General features: G+C 42.1%; 1 protein-coding gene across 14 annotated transcripts in view; it reads left to right on the top strand.

The window, feature by feature from the left end:
* epb41a (erythrocyte membrane protein band 4.1a) overlaps nt 1-20,194 on the top strand; it is a 71,563-nt gene that overhangs the window by 42,974 nt on the left and 8,395 nt on the right. For 11 of the 14 annotated variants that reach the window (XM_071499739.1, XM_071499736.1, XM_071499738.1 and 8 more), the window contains 4 exons: nt 13,835-13,963; nt 16,080-16,196; nt 18,427-18,507; nt 18,763-18,882. In XM_071499739.1, coding sequence (XP_071355840.1) covers nt 13,835-13,963; nt 16,080-16,196; nt 18,427-18,507; nt 18,763-18,861 — 426 coding nt within the window. In that variant the 3' untranslated portion in view covers nt 18,862-18,882. The remainder of the gene's footprint in view (nt 1-13,834; nt 13,964-16,079; nt 16,197-18,426; nt 18,508-18,762; nt 18,883-20,194) is intronic. The other 3 variants (XM_071499740.1, XM_071499742.1, XM_071499747.1) reach the window with 2 other exon arrangements.

Genomic DNA, 20,194 nt, shown 5'->3' on the forward strand with positions numbered 1-20,194 from the left:
TTTATCATGTGAACAAATCCAACCCAGAGCTATTTAGTCTACAGTTGCTTAACTAATACTGGACAATTGCTCTTTGTCATAGGGCTTTAGCCAATGGTTAATTTCTTCATTGTACCCATAGAGATGGGTGACCCACAGAGTGACAGGAGCATGGTGTTTTTATCCCTCAGTCAGGCTCTGATCACGCACAATCTGTCTCCATGATACAGTTTGTTGGATTCAAATGGAGCCACAGCCACTGCAGCTTAGCTTTGATCTGCAACGGTGACGTCCACACTAATATGTTTTCATTTTCAAACAAAAATTTAATCTCCGTTCATATGAACATGCCTGAAAACGCATATCACATGACCACTCATGTGCACTGGGCATGTGCGTGCTGGTGTAAACAGGAAGTTGATCATCTACTCTGCAGTTGGTTTCTTAGTTGCAGAAGGTATAGCAAACGAGGAACAGCAGCGGCAAAAAGTAAGGCCAGAGATTTCTTTGCTTGGACTGATGACAGGTTGGAACTGTCGCTGAAAGTAACAAGAGTATAAGGTGGTCATGGCGACGGAATCACAAAGCAAATACAGCAACATATTAGTGGTACAGGGAGCATTATCCATCAAATCCACAGATTAGGGAAAGATACATCATGAGTGATAAGACCCAGTCAGGAAGCAAATTTGGGCGTTATCATTTCGAAAGTCTGTTTCCGTCTGTCCAGACTAAAATGCAGACTTTTCAAACTAAAATGCGGCCATCAGCATTTCCAAACGTTTCTGTTTTAGAAGGCCAAAAACTGATGCCAGATGTAAATGTAGCAAAAGTGATGTGTCTTAAAACTAAGATGTATTTGCGTGGATGTAGCCAAAATGCACCCAGCTAACTCTAAATAAGCCACAGTTCATATAACAACCAGAGCTGGCTACTGAACTGGCTCATACAGCAACAGAATATCTCTGCTAACCTTCAGATTTCTCCAGGAAGCTTTTTAAGTTTCTTATAGTTACATGTTGTCAGTGGACCAAAGCCAGCAGGAGCAGGGACCTGTGCAAAAATACACTGCAACAAAGCCAAGAAATACAGTCCTTACAGTCCGTACCGTTCTGTCAGTCTCTGTAGAAAAAATGAGTAAAAAGGATAATTCCACCTTATTACAACTTGGATCTAATCATTTTTACCTGTTGCATTAACTTTGTAAAAGGGCAACGTCACTAAAAAAGAAGTGTTCAGATGATTAGACAGGAAACAAAGCACAGGGTTGGCCAAACTTATATCACAAGAGAAAACAAACATCACCTGTAAAATATCTATCCAAAGAGAGGGACTTCCTGGTTCTTTCAACTTTGACCTACCAGACTTCTTCACACTCAAGGTTTTAATATGCAGTAAGGAATTATTAGCAACATTAAAGGCGAGAGGGTTTTACCCTGATTAGTCCCCTGACTCCTATTTGGTTAAGCTATGGCAACCCAAACCTAGTCCCAGCTTAAACCTAACCCTCTTTGCTCTGTTGTTTCAGACTCTGTTGTGCAATGTTGCTGTGTTCCCGCATCTTGGCAATTACTCTGTGGAGTACAATGTTATAACAAATAGATACAAAAATATGACTCAGGTTGATATAAACCAAACTTAAGTTGTGTCCTGAACTGTCTCCTCGTGCATTTTAAAGCAATAAGTCAAATCTGAAAATCTGAAAATCTTTTTCTGTAGTAATTGTGTAACATATGAAAATAAAAGAAACACTTCAGGTACAGTCAGCTGTGACAACTAGACCAGATTTATCCTGTTTCATGTGACAGGAAGCCACCCAGCATCTTCACCTTGTCATAACTAGAGTATGAGCTCAGCCGAGTTATGACATTCACATGTGGCTCCATGAAGCTAATGATGGAGTTACTGTGTGAAGTGAATTGTCTGTACATGTTAACATTCCTCTGTCGGGCAAAACCACAAACGACTTTATTAAAAGTCACAGGGGACTGAACCCATGCCCTCCAGAACCTCCCTTTCTTGTACCTTCCCTCCACCATCGCCTTCCTCCATCTCATCATCCCTCTATCCCCCCTCCTCCTTCTCCTGTCAGTTGACCATATTCCACTTCTCTGTTCATTGTTATCTGTCTCTCTTGGTCTGCTGCTGCTGCTGAGCACAGCGAGGGAAGCAGTCTCTGTTCGGACACAAGGTAAGAGCATGTAGTTTGTCCCCAGTGCCAGGGGGACGGCCGCCGCCGCACAGACACGACTGTCTGCTGGAAGAAGATGAGGAGGACAGTGAGGTTGAGTGGGTTGATGATGTTGATGAGGAGGAGGAAGAGGAGGAAGAACAAGCTCGCGGTCACACTCTAAGGGTGGCTATCAATGTGCCAGATGAGGAGAGGAGCACGATTAACCCGTGCGAGCTGAACCCAGCCAGACTGAAGCCCTCGCGGATGTCTTTCTTTCTGTCGGGGCTGCTGGTGATGGCCCTCACCATGCTGTGGCTGGCCTTTATTTAAAAGACAAGTAAATGGGGAGACCCCTGAACATTAATTCCTGCAAGGTCTCCCCAGCCATCCAGAGACTGCTTCATTCAAGCGCTGTTTTGTCCTTCTGCCTTGAAGTCATAATTTCTATGTGTTCTATACTTGCAGTTATTTTCTTCATGCATCTCATTTCAGCCAAAAATGGCCAGACTCAAAAAGAAATGTTACTCTTTAAAGCGAGCCTATGTAACTTTTGCTGATCTGTGGCCACAATTAGCAGTTGACCCTTGCTGAGCTCCTCTCCTGCTTATTTATTGCTGCCAGTCAACCTCTCCACAATGATAAAGGTGGCAGATCTATTAGTGGGAATCCACAGCAGCTCTGTTTCAGATGGAGCTGATGCAGAACAGCCTTCTTGTTTTTAACCTTTTCCAGTGGTTCCCAACCTTTTCCAACCCATGGCCCACTTGAAAATCCTTAAATATGTTGGTGCCCCACATCTGACCCCATAACAACATGGAGGCCAAATAAAGCCTCCTCAGAGCAGCACTTTTTATTTTAATGATAATAGTCAAACATTCAGGACTGAACTGAAATCAGGGAAAACATGTCGGAAGCTCAGTTTTTCTTTTTTGTGTGATGTGGGGCAGATCACTTGTCGATTCACCAAATGTCTCTTGACTCCTTTTAATTGTTCCTGTTTCTAAATGGCTTTCCAGTTTGATTCTCCAGTTTTTGCTATGGATGTAATCTTTTAAAACACAATCAGATTGAGATGGCAAAGTGTATGATGTGGTCCAGCAGCAACAACATAAATGTTTCTATCATTGGCTGATCACAGTGGTAGGCCTTAATCCAAGAAACAAAACAGAGTTTTTCAACATTTTTAATCTTTTTAAATATCATTTCATTTTACACGATTTATAACATTAAATGCATTTATATATATATATATATATATATATATATATATATATATATATATAATTACTTCTTTTCAAATCTTTAAAAAAAATGTTCTAATGATTTGTCAGCCCACTTGCAACACCTTCACAGCCCACGAGTAGGCCCCAACCCACAGGTTAGGAACCGCTGACCTAAACCTTCAATTTTGCTGGCTGAAATAACTGTCACTGGCAGATTCTACTAACTACTGCTAACTAATTACCTATACCCTTGAATGCTTCGAAACTGTCTCTTGCTGTTGATCAAGAATACATCAGTGATAATGTATCCATACTAAAACCTGCTGATTTTAATCCTGTAATTCAGTTCAGTTTAAAGATTCCCTCACAGCAGTTGCATCACCGTTTAAATGAAATTCAGTAAATGAAAGCATCACCCTTCATAGAGCTGCAATGTTAAGCTCTGATTCTGACCCTCTTCTTATTCTTTTTATAAAGTTATCATTAAGATTATTTATGTGGTTGTCACAGTGTATTAATAAGGTTTTAACAAAGAGGTAACATCCTCCGAGTCACAGCTCAGCTCACACCAATGAGAAGATCCACTCGTTCACTTTTTCATATGTAATGAATCCCTCTAAAGGATTTGGGAATGAGAACTAACCACTGAGTTTGACAAACATAACACTGTCTCGAGTAAATAGCTCTGCTGGGTTACTGGAGTGCAAACCTCCCAAATCCAATTAACAGCAGAAGTGAGACAAACAGATGCCGTTGCATCTTGGACCAGCTCTCGCACCGAAGATGCTCCAGTCCTCTTCCTCATGTAACCTTTAACCCCACAAAACAATGTAGTGAACAATATGCCCCTGGAACATAAGGTGACCACTGTTGGTAGTAAGCAGGTTCACCAGGCATGCTAACATTAGCAGACAAACACTGTTTAATCCACTCCTTACAAGTTTCCTTGTGTTTCTGATTGGAAAACATAAAGAAGAAAAAAAAAGACACCATCAGTTTGGACCCCTGTCGAGCACAGTCCTTACCAGAGCCACACACACTCTGCTTCATCATGTGGAGAAGTCCAAAGGTTGACAGACCTGCTAGCCTAAGCTGTCATTCAGGGGAGACACTGAGCAAAAGGTCAATCACAGTGTAAGGGTAAATGCTAAAATACTTAACACGTGTAATGTTAATGAAATGCCATCCAATGTTTGCTAACATTAGCAACCACCAGACCAAGTAAGACTACATCAGCAAGTGAACTGAATGAAGCTTTTTATTGCCCAGTTGCTGTTCCTTGTTTTAAAAGTTACATTCTCTCACTTGAAGAATCAGTGCAGTATCATTTCTTTTTCAGAAAAACTTTACTTTTTTTCTGTGTTCTCATTAATGAAACATAATACAACGTGTGCACTCTTCAGGAAGTTAGTAATAATGTATTTCCTCAAGTAGTGGCCGGGGCCTTTATTTACCTCAACTGCAGAAGCTAACAGGCCTTTATTTCTAATTCCCTCTGGTCACATTTTAATAGGACCCCTTGTTTTGATCCACTCTGTTTAAGTTACTGTATAATGCTGTTAATGCAAATGCAACACTTCCTGTAACCATTTCAAATTAAAAGCCCTCTAGCATTCTATTGGACAAAAACCTTTCGTGTCTTAACAGGGCTTATATTATGAAGCATTTGGAGGCATACCATATGCAACAACATCCAGACGGGATTAAAGGACGACAAAGCAAAGGGGATCAGAGTGAATGAATCAAATACTTTAGATGAGTAATCCAGAACAATAAAGTGTTGAAAACAGCATAGTGTTTGTTCCCCGGCCTGTATTTGGGGGCCGGCCATTATTTGTTTGTGTTGACCACGCCCCGGCCATTATTGGAGACCCCGCTTTTAATTGACTGAAGGTAATATGGTAACTAGAACTTAGCACTTGCATTGTATATACAGTTTGTTCTCCTAAGTAGTTAGCACTTTTTACTACTGCACTACAGGAAGTAGTAAGTTGCATGATAAATTTCAAAATATACTAAGACCTCACTTAGGATGTTTCTTTAGGATGTTTTACATTCAGCCACGAGGAAGAAGTACAGTTCAGTCAGTTGACCAAAGCTCTCAGACTGTGTTAAGAATCTGTGTGAAGCTCAGCAGTGTGATGCTGTGACTGACATGCATTAGCCCCGTGTTAATCTCGGACCAAGTATCAGCAGACAATCAGGCCATGTGTAGTTTAAGAGTCCGTCAGTGGAGAGGAGGTAAGGAATTAACTCAGGAATGCATCGCAGCAATTTTCTACTTTTCCAGTGACTTGTAATCAAACAAATCATGATTCTGATTTCAAGAACAAGTTAAGCTCTAATTGATGATTGGACCAACTGTGTAGACACAGCCATGACATTGAGATGATAATATAACAATGTCCAAATGGGATAAAACTGTAGATAAATATTTTTGTAGTCGTCCAGAAGTTAAGAAGAGGGGACATGAGCAACATTTGGTTTAGTGGCTGTAGTTTAGGACATTACTGAGCTATCTCAACATTTAAAGGTTACAGATAATGAAACAGTTTGCAGCAGTTGTAACAGTTGTATAGTTGTAATTTTGACACAGTTAAGATGCTTTTGAAAGAATTTCCTGAGCCTAACAGGAGAATTTCCTAAACTTTTGAAGATACATGTAATCAACTTATTCACACATCTGTAAAGCGATACATCCATCAGAACTGGAGACGTGTGGTTTTCATGGGACGGTGAGGTCCAGCTTCCAACGAGGAGAAAGTTAAATTATTTCAATACGTAACACATCATGTTCTGAAGTAGTTGGCTCAGTAGCCTACTGACCTGCAGTGCTCATGTACCTTCAAATGCCTTAAACTGTAGCTGTTGCACTTCTTAAGGCATGGTGTACTTGTTTACATGACATCATCGCTGGTAATCAAAACAAACTGTTAGTTGCATGACTGTTGGAGGTTTTCTTGTATGTGTAGCTATGATGTGCAACTTTTCTGTGTGGTTTTCTATGTGACTCATCTGGATCCAGTCGCAGAGGCAAAGTAAATCCATGTGGAGCTTAACTGTGGTTCTCTTTGGCTTGCTGATTTATTTGTATCCAAAAAGGAAGAAGCTACTATGCTGTTTCCCCCATGCAATTTTGATTAACCCTGCTTATACTGCTCTACAACAGAGATGATCAGACCAAACAAAGTGAATGGCCACAATGTGTGAGTCACACAAATTTGACTGCTGTACTTTTTGTACAGTCTGTGTTTATTCAGCCCAAACAGCCAATGTACCAATTATGCCAAGTGTTAGCTAGCACCTGTTCAGAAGGCTAATGTCAGAGGTCACCAGGAAGTCCAGGTCTTCCTGTTATTTTCCAGATCAGATTTTCCAGATCCAGATCAGAACAGACTCATGATAAGCTCTTTCAGTTGCTTTGAATGAAGTTTCATCCCATCTTAAATTCGCTTTACGTTCTTTCAACACACCTGAATCGTTTCAGTACAGTCCATTGTTGGGCGAAGAGACTTACTCCTGGTGTTAGATTTCTGTCTAAAACTGACACTAGAGCACTGATGTGAGTGTCTGACACATTATGGCAAGGGGCAGTGAGATAGAGGTGGAGCTGTGGCACCGGAATAACAGCTTAAAGCTAAAATCAACACCTGCCTTGGTGCAGCGGCTTTCTCCAGCAGTGAGCAGTAATTGAGAGATGTTGGGTCTACAGTAAAGATGGCAGAGTTGATTTGGGAAGTTGTGTTTAAGCCATTTCAGGTTGTTATGCTTGTGACAAAATTAACAAACAATTATTTTGCGTTTCCAAGAAAATATGAGTCGTGGGTAACTGGACTTTGCGGTAGAAACTTGAAAACGTTTCAGCTCTCATCCAAGAAGCTTCTTCAGGTCTGACTGGCAGGTGAGGAGATCCAGGTACTGAGCCTCTGCTGGGTTGTTATCAAGGCCATTGATGTCACTTTATTCATTGTGCTCCTGGTTTTGTAATGACATGTTATTAGAGTTGTTGGAGTCACCTGAGGCAAAATGTGAATGGTTGTTAAATCTCCTGGGAAGAGAGCGAAGGAAAGCATTGTAGGTGGGGGTACAGGTGGTGTCTTAGACCTCCACTTCTGTTAAGGGAAGGTTTCTCTACTTACTGCTGCCTCAGGTTTCTGGTCTTGGTGACAGGAAGTGGAACCTGATGTGGTCTCTGCTGTTGTAGTTCATCCACCTCCAGGTTGGATGTGTTGTTCAGTCTGAAGCTTTTCTGCTCAGCCCAGTTGTAAAGAGTGGCTATCTGAGTGACCGTAGCCTTTCTGTCCGTTTCTGTCTCTCAGTCCGTTGTGAGTGAAAATCCAGGAGATCAGCAGTTTCCGAAACACTCAAACCAGCCCACTGACACCAACAATCACATCACACTCAAAGTCACTGAGTCACATTTGTCCTCATTCTCATGTTTGATGTGAACATTAACTGAAGTTCCTGACCTGTATGTGTAGGATTTGCTGCTTGGATAAGTGCATGAATAATCAGATGCACAGGGGTTCCAAATAAAGTGCTCAATGAGTCTTTATTTCAATGGTTATTCAGTGTAAAAAGTTGCATATTTAGTTTTAAATCTGGTCTGTGTACGTGTCTAAACAGTGCAGGTAGACAGATAGAAACCCTTGTTTCGGGGTTGGTGATGTATTGTTGTGGTTCCTTTGTTAATGCTGTAAGTCCAATTTGTTGATGGCTTCAGTCTGGTCCACTAAGATGTGTAGTATCATTTTCCTGCTGTGTGACTTCCACAACATCTTTAGTTTCCTGAGAACTTTTCCAGGGCTTGTTTCAAAAAAGATATTTTTATTGTTTTTACTGACATTACACTCTGTATCAAACTTTTCTTGCATCACTAAACCATCTTCTAAGAATCCATTGCAATATACTGTATCATGGATTCCTCAGCATAGTTTCTAAGTTTAATAAATGTTGTATCCACAGTGTAGCTGATGCTCAGAAGCCTTTAAAATGTAAATGTAAAATCACAGGACTGGGTCTAAACAAACTCTGGGAAAGTATAATGTTTACCCTTTGAAATGTTGGTGGGACTGACATAATACACTTATACAATGCTGCTAATTAAATAAATACAAACATAAAAGACTGTGCATGCTCAAGTTAATGCCCTCAAGCCATTGGTGGGTGCATGCACATCTGTATCACCTGCTGATGGTTTATTGTCATTGGATTTTTTTTTTAACTTTATTTGGATAATTCTGAATCTGTAATCCTGCACTTTTCACTGTGAAACTGTAGGACATGACATATTTTTTCATTGTCTTCTGATGGACATCCCTCATTCAGCCACTGGATTTCTCCTATCTTTCTTGGTATATTGTGACTTTTCTAGTATTAATTTAAAGCTACAGTTAGGCGTGTTACAGGTACTGTAAAAATAATAAATGCATCAAAACTAAAGTATGTACCTTTGACTATGTGTGATACAGTTGTGGTCTACTGGTATGAATGACAGTGTTTTCTTGCCTTGCATGTCTTTGATGATGGTCCCTCTGGAGTCTGCAGGGTATGTACATGCCACTTCCCCATGAGGTGAACATCTGTGACACTATAGGTTGCTCTGTCCACCTTCTCCCATCTCATCATGTAGTCAAATAGAGCAGATTGTAGCTCAAAGGTCCAAGAAACTTTTGAATTAGAAGTTTAATGTATGTTAAATATGTATGTTGTCATGCCAACAGCTCTTAGAAATGGTAATTTCTTTACCTAAATGTGATAATCTTTATTACATTACATTTACTAATTTAGCTGGTGAGAGACATCACTAAAGCTTCAGTGCAGTAGGATACCTTGTAAGTACTAGGGGCGACATCTTTTTAATAAGTGCATAGAGATCAAGTGAAGAAGTGCACCAAAAGTGCATAGTAAGTGCTAGTTAGCCATGTTAGGGTGTTAAAGGTGTTAGGAGGGAGCTGGGGTAAGGGATGAAGAGGTGGTTATGATATTGATATTGTGATGAATTGATTGGCTAGGAGGACTAGCAGTTCGGTCTTTAGTTGAAGGTGGCATTCCTTCATCCATGTGGATATGTCAGAGAGACAGTGAGATCTGTGCATAGACAGTGGAGTCGTCTGGTGGGAATGACAGGTATAGTTGTGTGTTGTCGGCATAGCAGTGATATGAGAAGCCATGTTAGCAGATAATTAGACCCATGGACGAGGTCTAGAGAAGGGGTCCCAATACTGATCCTTGGGGCACTCCAGTGGGGAAGGGATGGGGTAAGGATGTTTGTCCTTGCCATGACACACTGAAGGAGCGAACATGAGATAGGGTTTAAACCAAGAAAGCACTTTACCCAAGATGCCCATGTTTGAGACTACCGACAGCAGGATGCAGTGGTTCACTATATCAAAGGCTGCTGATAAGTCCAGCAAGATATGAACTGAGGACTGAGCTCAGTATGTGGCTTTTGTCAGAAACAACAGAGCTGTTTTAGTGGAGTGACCACCCCTAAAGCCTGACTGATTTGGATCAAGAAGATCGTTCCGTGAATTTTGAGACCTGCTTAAAAACCATCCAGTCCATGCACTTAGAGAATGGAAGTAGCGAGACTGGTCGGTAGTTCTCTACTTGAGCAAGGTCAAGTTAAGGTTTTCTGAACAAAGGAGTTACCTGAGACTGTTTGAATGCAGTTGGAATTTCTTTCCCATTTGACCGTAGAGCCAATTCTGGTCTGTCTTTACAGAGATGGAGAACCCTATGAGCTGCTAAAGGCTCCAGCTGAACTCAGAACTGGTTTTCTTCTCCTCCATGTGTCAGTAACTTGATGCTACATAATATTACATGTCTATTTTATTAGTGAGAGCTACAGTATATGTGGTAATGTTAGCTAATGTACTTTTTCCAATACTATGCATGTGTTCGGCAAATGTTGCTATCGTTAGCTGGCTAACTGTCAGCACTGCTGTGGAGCATTTCATAGTAATGCTAGCGTGGGCTAATGGTTGTGGCTGGATTGCTTTTTTTGTTGGAACTCAAGTGCACAGGGCAACTTTATTCAGTTGTGCTTCTTGTATGTTTAGTGTTGCTTTCACTCGGCTTTATAAAATTTGGCTGACTGAGAACATATAAAGTCGGGAGGTGTGGCAGATGAGGCGTTTGTTTAGGTTTAAGATGTTGGTGATCTAGTGCGACATCTAGTGGTAGTGATGGTCACTTACAGAACCTTTACGTCAAGGGGAAGGTGTTAAAAAAAAAAAAAAAAACACTGATAAGGCTGAGGATTTATTAAAAAGGTTGGCTCCTTATGAAGAGTAATAAAGCGAGCAGAAATGCGCAGATGTTGTCTGTAAGTGTTGGCATTTTCAAACACACTAATTGCTTGGAATTGCTAGACACACACTTCTTAAATTTTGTAGGTTATTAAACAACTTGTCTGCTCTGTTTTAGATTTGCTTTTCAGCAAACATGGCATGGCATTTGCAAGCACTGTGTTAAAGAAATTGTAATTCTCATACTTGAAAAATATTTATGTGCAATGTTACTGTTAATCCATGAAGTCTATCTGGTTAACTTTCCTTTCAAGTTATGTCTGAACTGAAAACACATTTTGTAACAACACTGGAAAGCTTTCACTCTGCTGACACCTGACTCAACGTTTGTGAGCATGCTTGCTCTCAGCTGACTGATCATATTTATCCAGTGTGTTAGTTTCTTCTTTAAAAGTGTATGGTGACATGTTTAGGGTTGTGGACTCAGTGTTTCAGTAGTGTCCTAATTCATGGACTGCATCTTCTATAGACATATCCTTGTGTTCTCCTTGATATAGGGACAGTATAACCATAAATACACTGTAGTGAGTTCAGGGATAATTAAGCCATGCAGCTTGTTTCCATCTTATGTGCCACTGACACACCAGGTTTTCGACGTTTGTCCTGCCTGAAGGTGCTGTCAGTGCCTTGCCACACATTTATCTAAGCACCAACATCATCCCTCATCTTCATTTTGAATGAAAAATGCTTTGCTGGTATTCAGCTGACATAATTAAAGATCTCCTTAAATCATCAAAGTCTTTTGTGTCTGATATGATCGATGATATTTATCCAAAATGTTAAAATGTTTAATTACCTAATCAAAATCATAAAATTCTGAATCTATGAGCATATATTGTTCATTTCAAAAGTTTCACTGGAGGACGTGCTTCACTGAAGAGTCTGTTCTCAGTGTTTGAGCACTGGACGCTTCAGGTTAAACGTCACTGTGTGTAAGTTGGTCACAAATTCACCTCATACTTACACATTTAAGGTTCAATTCAATTCAATTCAATTTTATTTGTATAGCGCCAAATCATAATATACATTATCTCAAGGCACTTTACAGGGTAAGGCTGAGACCTTACTTTGTTACAGAGAAAAAACCCAACAGTTCCCACAACGAGCAAGCGCTTGGTGACAGGGGGGAGGAAAAACTCCCTTTTAACAGGAAGAAACCTCCAACAGAACCGGGCTCAGGGTGGGCGGCCGTCTGCCTCGACCGGTTGGGTTTAGGAGAAGATAGAAAGAGGGGGAGGGGGAGGAGAGAGGAGAGAACAGAGAGAGAGAGAGAGAGAGAGAGACCAGGAACAGCTGTGTAGGTAATGGTGTTATCAATAATAATGATAGATAACAGTGGTTAATAGTAATGATGAGTAGTGGTGGATCTGGATCCTGCTGCTCCAGAGGCAGAGAGACCTGCAGAATGAGGACAGAGAGAGGGAGAGAGAGGAGAAGCACAAACTACAGGAGAGGAAAAAAATACAAAGTTAATGGCATGAAGTCATCGAGAGAGAGAGAGGGAGAGAGACAGAAATAGAGAGAGAGCGCCCAGTGAATCATGGGAATCCCCCAGCAGTCTAGCTCTATAGCAGCATAACTAAGGGATGGGTCAGGACATACCCGAGCCAGCCCTAACAGCTTTACTAAACAAGACAGTTTTAAGCCTGATCTTAAAGGTAGAGAGGGTGTCTGCCTCCCGAACCCACACTGGGAGCTGGTTCCACAGGAGAGGAGCCTGATAGCTGAAGGCTCTGCCCCCATTCTGCTCTTACAAACTCTGGGAACCACAAGTTGACCTGCATTTAGAGAGCGAAGTGTGCTATTGGGAAAATAGGGAACTATAAGCTCTCCAAGGTACGATGGTGCCTGACCATTAATGGCTTTGTAGGTGAGGAGGAGCATTTTAAATTCTATCCTGGATTTTACAGGGAGCCAATGCAGAGAGGCTAACACAGGAGAGATGTGATCTCGTTTCCTAGTTCCTGTCAGTACTCGTGCTGCCGCGTTTTGGATCAATTGGAGGCTTTTTACTGAATTTTTGGGACATCCTGACAATAAAGAGTTACAGTAGTAGTAAGGTGAGCACAGCAAAGCTTTTTCAGCAGATCCAAATAAAACAAACAAAGTAAGAGAGATACGTGGATGTGATGCTGTTCAGTGAAAGCTCAGCTTAGGCTTAACTAATGTTACACTGCACAGGTGATGACAACAAGCCCTGTCTGTTTCTTAGTTAGCTGATTAGACTGATGTTGGAAATGTGACACCTCATCCTGCTTCAGATGGACATCACACGTAGTGAAACTCTGCTCAGTAAACACACCTGAACAAGGATCTGTGTCTGTTATCTGGTGTAAGATCAAAAGATCTGATTGTATCTTGTGTTTTCTGACTTGTATTAATGTTGTGCCTTTCTTAAGAAATGAGAACTACAGTAGTTAGCCCAGCCTTCAGTATTAATATATGTGCATGCCTGCAGGACGAAGAGTACCATGTTATCTGCCCCACCAGTATGGTGGCAGTTGCAGGCGTCGTCAACCACAGGACCTCAGTCCAGCCTTAAAGGTCCCATATCTTACTTTTCTCCAGTGTTTTATTTGAAGTGTTGACCACCATCAGAAGATATATTTGTGGTTTTAAGAACAAAAACATCTCAGTTTAGTTTTACATCTCCTCTCTCAGGGTTCTCTCTGGTGCTCTAGTGACAACAGGTCAGTGAGCCAATCAGAAGGGGCAGAGGCTCTGAGCATCTCTTCTGATTGGCTGGCTGTTTTCTGAGTGATGGAATGAAAATATAGCAGATTTCAGGGAAACACTCAGAGAAACCAAATCCTGCAAGGTTGGATTGTAGGCCCAGGTGGACGGGACTTGGGGAATGGCCGATGGCACTGATGTGTTATGACATCACAAAGTCACAGAGGTCCTGTGACTTTGATACTTTCACAGTATTAGTATAGAATCTAGACCTGCTTTATAATCAAAAAACACATGGACCACGTGGAAATCTACCTTTAGACTACTGTATATGGGACCTTTAATCGTTACAGGCTGCATTGCATCAGTGTGTTTGGCTTTCTTGCTCTATCTATCATACATTCATGTGTGAAAGTTTGTTGTGATGGAGCCGTCACAGAGGTTGTTGCTGACTATTCATCTCATCCTTCCAGTCTCCTGTGCTAAAGACCCAGACAATCACCATCTCCGACGTCACCAACTCCCTGAGAGGAACTGTGACCTACAAGGACATGCCCTTAGTTCACACTGAGACCAAGACCATTACATACGAGTCAGCACAGGTGAGGGGAATTCTGGGAACTGCACACAGGAGGAAACATTTTTACACAAACTATATTCAGGCTCTGATTAAATAAGTATACCAAATTGTCTCACCTTTGTATGTAATGCTGGTTTATTCTTAAAGCTGTGATACTACACGTGTAGACATACAGAGTATTCACTGGTCCTGCTTGACATTCTGGTCCTTAGCTGATCTGCCAAAACGTCGACGTATTAGTCCAGTGTTAGTCAAGAACAGGAATGAGCACACTTCAACAAACTGCCACCAAATGACAGACTGTATGAGTAAGCTTTGGAGAGAGACTGTGTGGTCTGATGTTATTCATTTAAGCAATATATCCAGACATGAAAGAGTATAAACAATCCAGTCTGGAAAGATGCAGCAAAATTAGAAAAAATACAAAGCAATCTCACTCTTGCAATATGAGTCAATCAGGAAGTATCCAGACAAAAGAAAACCCCTCACGATCAAAAAGAGAATTGACAACATCCCAACAGTAAATCCCACATTAATATGTTATTCTTTAATTTTGTAGGCCTCAGTGGTAGTGTTGTACTAGCTTGTCTTATAGTAGGTTGTATGCTACCATTAAAATTGATTTTTTTTTTATGTTATTTGTGGCCTTGATTATGAAAGGTGCACTGCTCACAAAGGAAGCTAAGTACTAGACAGCTGTGCATTTTAATAACCAGCAGGTGTTACCCTACACTACATTTAGCTGGCATGGATCCATTCAAAGTCAACAAGATCTGAAAATGCACAGAACTCAAAAGCCAAACAGGAAAAAACTAGAGAGCAGGAAACAACCGAGGTATAACAGAACAGATGAACTGGCAAGGACAAAGGGAAAGACAGAGACTTAAATACACAAGGGAGGCAAGGGCAATTGAACACAGGTGAAACACATTAAGGCAGGGCAGACAATCAAGGTGGAAAAAAGAAAGACAAAGACAGGAAGTAAACTAACATGAGACACAAGGGGTGTAGTTACAAAATAAAACAGAAAATAAATTAAAGTCTAAACCCAGAGACCAAAAGCGATCGAACACAAAGTGTCTGTCAATGTAATCCATGACATTACCTGTGTTTTATCTGAAGTGTTAATCTCCATCAGAAGATATATTTGTGGTTTTAAGAACCAAAAACCATCTCAGTGTAGTTTTACATCTCCTCTCTCAGGTTTCTCTCTGGAGCTCTAGTAACAACAGGTCAGTCAGCCAATCAGAGGAGAGGATCTGAGCCTCTGAGCCTCTGTTCTGATTGGCTGACCATTTTCTGAGTGATCCAATAAAAATATAGCAGCGTTATAGCACTGAGACACTGGCATGGCTGAGGGCGGTTACTGCTTTGTTGTGACATCACAAAGTTCCAGAAGTCCTGACGGCTGGTTTTAAGGCTCAGTTTCTGAATACAGGCTGTGTGCATTTCTCTGTGGACTGAGGCTTTGATACTTTCACAGTATTAATATAGAACAGAGACCTGCTTTATAATCACAAACACATGGACGCCTCCCTTTGTACAATATGGGACCTTTAAAGGAAAACAATGTTTATAATGTTTGGTTAACTTACCTCAGTTTCTTCGTGGTGACTCTGTTTTATGGCCACACTGCTTCATTCTGTTTGTTTCTCAGCCTTTTTTAATGATATTGGAAGAAGTGCTATATAAATGCAGCCATTTAACTATTTACATTTAACCTGGAACTTTTGGGAGTCTTGAGGTACTGGAGCCGCGGGGCAGTTGCCCTATTTGCCCAGTTAGTAATCCAGCCTCCATTATTTCTATTTCTATTACATAATTTGGAGAAATATACGTTTTTTGTCATTGACAACAAAGGCAGAGTAGTTTAAAAAAGGCAGTCACACAAGAACTGAATCTGAATAAAACAGCCTATAATAATGTTTAAACTTAGATTAAAACATAATTATTAGGAAGATTACTAATCTTGACATGCAGTAGTAACAGTGATTTAACTCCAGGTCCAGATAAAATCATAATATCTTTGTAAGTCTCACAGTTACACAAATTACAAATCATGCATACAAATAACAGATAAGAGTTAACTGAGTGTGTTTAAATGGATTCATTTGAGATTCCGGTCTAACACTTAAAAGGTGTCTCTCCCACAGCCGGTGGACAGCCTGGCAGAGAGGGACTCAGGAGTGCTGCTGAGTGCCCAAACCATCACCTCCGAGACTATCAGCACCACCACCACCACCCAGATCACCAAGGTCTGCTTCCTTCGCTAACACTCCCACAGTCAGTCAATACAGATCAATACAGTGATTTACTACCATGCCGTGGTGGATCTCTACTTTCAATCAGTTGTGCCAGTGGGACTGCCCCTTCACAGCACACTTACTTAAGTACCTGCTGAAAATTAGGAGCAGTGATTTTTTTGTTTGCTTTGCTTTGTTTTTGATGGTGTTTGGGTTTTATGGTTTGAGGATGGCCCCAGGAGCCTGATGTGGATTGTTAACACTGCAAGAGAATTCCAGTTGGCTGGTCTGACTGATTCTGAAGCTGCTGATCTCCTGGATTTTCACTCACAACAGACTCACAACAACAAACCATCAGTGAGCAGCAGCTCTGTGTTGATGAGAGAGGTCAGAGGTCAGAGGAGGATGGACAGACTGGCTGACAGAAATGCTACAGTCACTCAGATAACCACTCTTTACAACTGTGGTGAGCAGAAAAGCTTCAGAGTGAACAACACGTCCAACCTGGAGGTGGATGGACTGCAACAGCAGAGACCACGTCAGGATCCACTTCCTGTCACCAAGACCAGAAACCTGAGGCTGCAGTGGACACAGACTCACCACACTGGACAGGTGAAGACCTGGTCTGATGGATCTGGATTTCTGCTGAGGCAGCAGATGGTAGGGTCAGAGTCTGAATCCATGGACCCACCCTGTCCAGGTGGTGGTGGTGGTGGTTTGATGGTGTGGGGAATGTTTTTCTTTCCTCACTTTGGCACCTTAATACCAATCAATCATGGTTTGAATGCTGCAGTATCCAGAGTTCTTAAAAGGAAGCGCTGCCCAGCGCCGTGATCGCTGCCTAGCCGGGCCCCTAGCCAGTTGACTGTCCCTGCCAATGCTCTGTCTGTTCCTGCATCAGGGGCCCTACGTTTTGCCTGTTCCTGAAACTGTTCCTGAGTCAGGAGTATCAGCTAATGTTTCATCTGTTCCTGAGTCTGTTCCTGAGTTGGCAGGTCTGTTCTCATGTCACAGGTTCCATTTGACATGAAGTCTGCTCTTCTTCCCAGTCGGACAGTCTTCCTCATCTCCCATATCATCAGTCAGCCATCTTTGCCGAACCATATCTCCAGCTCACCACCTCAGCACTCCAGTGGTCTGCCTGCCCTGCTCTCAGCTCCGACCTGCAGTGGTTTCTGCCAGTCTCTTCGCTGTCCTCAAGAGCGGTTTCACCTACATCACTGGCCTCCATATCATCCTCCAGAGAGGCTCTGTCTGTCTGGTTGCCCTCCAGCTTTTGTTTCTGAGGGAAACAGCCTTTGTCATCACCCTCCTGCTCTTCCTCCTGATGGGACCCATCTCTGCCATTGCCTTCCTGGTCGGCTTCCTGAGGGTACCTGCCTTCACCACTGGCATTCTGCTTAACCTCTGGAGCAGTCCTGCCTTCATCCCTGCCCTCCCCGCCCAGCACCAGAGCAGCCCTGCCTTCGTCTCTGCGTCCGCCTCTCTCCCGTCTTCCAGCCTCCAGGCTGCCCAAGCGGCTCTGCCTGTCTGTCCGACCGTTGGGCCGACTGCCCAAGATTCTGTCCTCTTCTCCTGATAACTGCTATGCACAGAGCTCTGCAAGGACGCCAGAAAACGATTTGTTTATTTATTTATTTAAAAGGGACCATGTACAGCTTTCAACATAAATGTGCCACACCAGATTGTGGCTTCAAGCTAACTCTCATCTGCAGCCCCTTGCCAGGCCAGAAACAACAGAGTAATTCACAGTATAATACACAGTTATGTTTACAGAGTAAAGACAACATACAAAGCTTTACAAAAGAGAGCGCACAACAAGCATTGTGTCAACAAGTAAAAGCCAGTCAGTGAGTACAGAGCTCAGCTTGTTTGAAAAGTGCTGATAGAGCTGCAGCTCCTCATCGTCACACTGTTCCACTGATGTGTGGCTGTTACAGAGAAGGCTCATTTCCCAAATGCAGTGTTGAGAAATGGTGCAGTACAATCTGCTGTAGGGAATATTCTGGAGAATCTAATAGAATTTACACAAAGTCCGGCACAACCAGCAGAGACGTACTCGGCAGTGAGCATGTTCCAGCAGGACATGCTGCCATTCTAGTTCTTTGCTCTCATTTAAATGCATCTCAAATGTCTCAAAAACCATATAGTTTATGTGTCGTAATCCTCTATCACACTTCTCTTACAGGGCGATCAGTTTTTCCTCACTTGTATTTCAGCTTGTGTTGTGTCTCTGTTGTAGACGGTGAAAGGAGGGATCTCTGAGACCCGCATTGAGAAGAGAATCGTCATCACTGGAGACACTGAAATTGATCACGACAAGGTGAGGACTGTGAATGATGGAAGATAATGTTTCCCTCAAAGCACTGTAGTACCCAAGTGGTGGGATTTATTGCTACTGCTTTCTGCTTGATGTATATGTGCCCAATAGAAGAAGTTAGGATTGTTTGTCAGCTTAATTTGCCTCACAGCACAATTGCGTTCATATATGAAGTAAATCTGTTCTGTGTGCAAGTTATTTTAATTAAACTCATAAATTATGTTCTCATTAACCAACCTGGACTTGTTCACTCCTCAGGCTTTGGCTCAGGCCATTAAAGAGGCAAAAGAGCAGCACCCAGATATGTCTGTTACCAAAGTGGTTGTGCACCAGGAAACGGAGATCGCCCCAGAGTAGGACAGACTGATCCTTTGGAAGGTGAGTGGACCCACTCTCAGCCATCCCTCACGGGAGAAGCGTCATTCAAACAACTGGAAGAACAAAAAGCAAGAGTTGAGCTGGCGTCCCAGCTGCACACACCAATTAGAAGGCCAGAAAATAACACGAATAAATAAGAAACAGTGATGTGAAAAACATCTAATTATGAAGTTATACATCAATCAATGTGATTGAAAGAAGCCACCTCTGCCTCTGAGCTGAGGACACAGCAGAGCAGGAGCGGAACAGACTGTATGAGTGTAATTAGCTGATGATTACTTACATCTGTTGCAGGAGTGCCATGTGTTCAGATATGTTTTTACCCGTCTGATAATGAACCCTGAGAAGAAATGAACCAAAGGTGGATGTGTTCCCATCTGGTGTTATTGTTTTATTCTCTTTTCCCAATTTGTCTTAAAAGTGAGTCTGAGGAGCGATCAGCTGCTGAGGAGAACCTGGGCTTAGGAGTGACTTACTGAACCAGGCAAAAGGATTCGTTTGCAGGCTTCAATACTAACAGCTATGCCCACTTCATATTACGTCATGCCGCTCCGCCTCCTGGTCCAGCGTGATAGGGTTTTAAGGACAGCGGCCATGCTAACTAGCTGCTAGCTGCTGTGTATCCCCGCTGAATAAGTTTCAAAAACACACATTTAACTACAGCATCGTCTCACACTGAGACTCCAACACTGACAAGATGACCAACCCATGGATGAGATCCATGTTAGCAGTCTGCACGCGGCTCACAGCTCACTCTCAGTCCAGACAGAGGCGCTCTCATCGACTGCAAAACGCTGGAGGAGGTGGCGGAGCTGACATCAGTGCAGCCCTGCATAGACTGCTGTCTCTGTGACCCACATACGAAGAAGCAGTAGAATATGGATGGGTGGTATAAATGATAGTTTATCACAGTAAATTGATACGTCTTATAATAAGACGTATCAATTTACTGTGATAAACTGGAGTGGGAGTCAATCATCCATGAAATCATAGAGAAACAGGATTAAAACAGTAATTTCTGTCCTTGTGTGTCCCACTGCTGTTGTCTTCACACTATCTGCAATCTCACTGACAGCATCTTGTTTTGATGTCTCGTGTGGTTCTGTGTGATTTGGACAACTTAAAGTAATGCCCCATAAAGATTCAGAGAAGACCATATTGTTGGTATGTCTGTTAGTTACACCATGTCCAGTGGTCAGGCACAAACATTGGCTTGTTAACACCAGTGTGTTATTACTAAAGGTTACGGAGTCATGATTAATGAGTTGTGGAGACGAGGAAAGATAACGGCCTCTTAATAGAAATCCCTCAT

Source organism: Trachinotus anak, unplaced genomic scaffold, assembly GCF_046630095.1.
Source record: "Trachinotus anak isolate AG129_WGS33_773 ecotype Australia unplaced genomic scaffold, CSIRO_AGI_Tana_v1 ptg000016l, whole genome shotgun sequence".
NCBI lineage: Eukaryota > Metazoa > Chordata > Actinopteri > Carangiformes > Carangidae > Trachinotus > Trachinotus anak.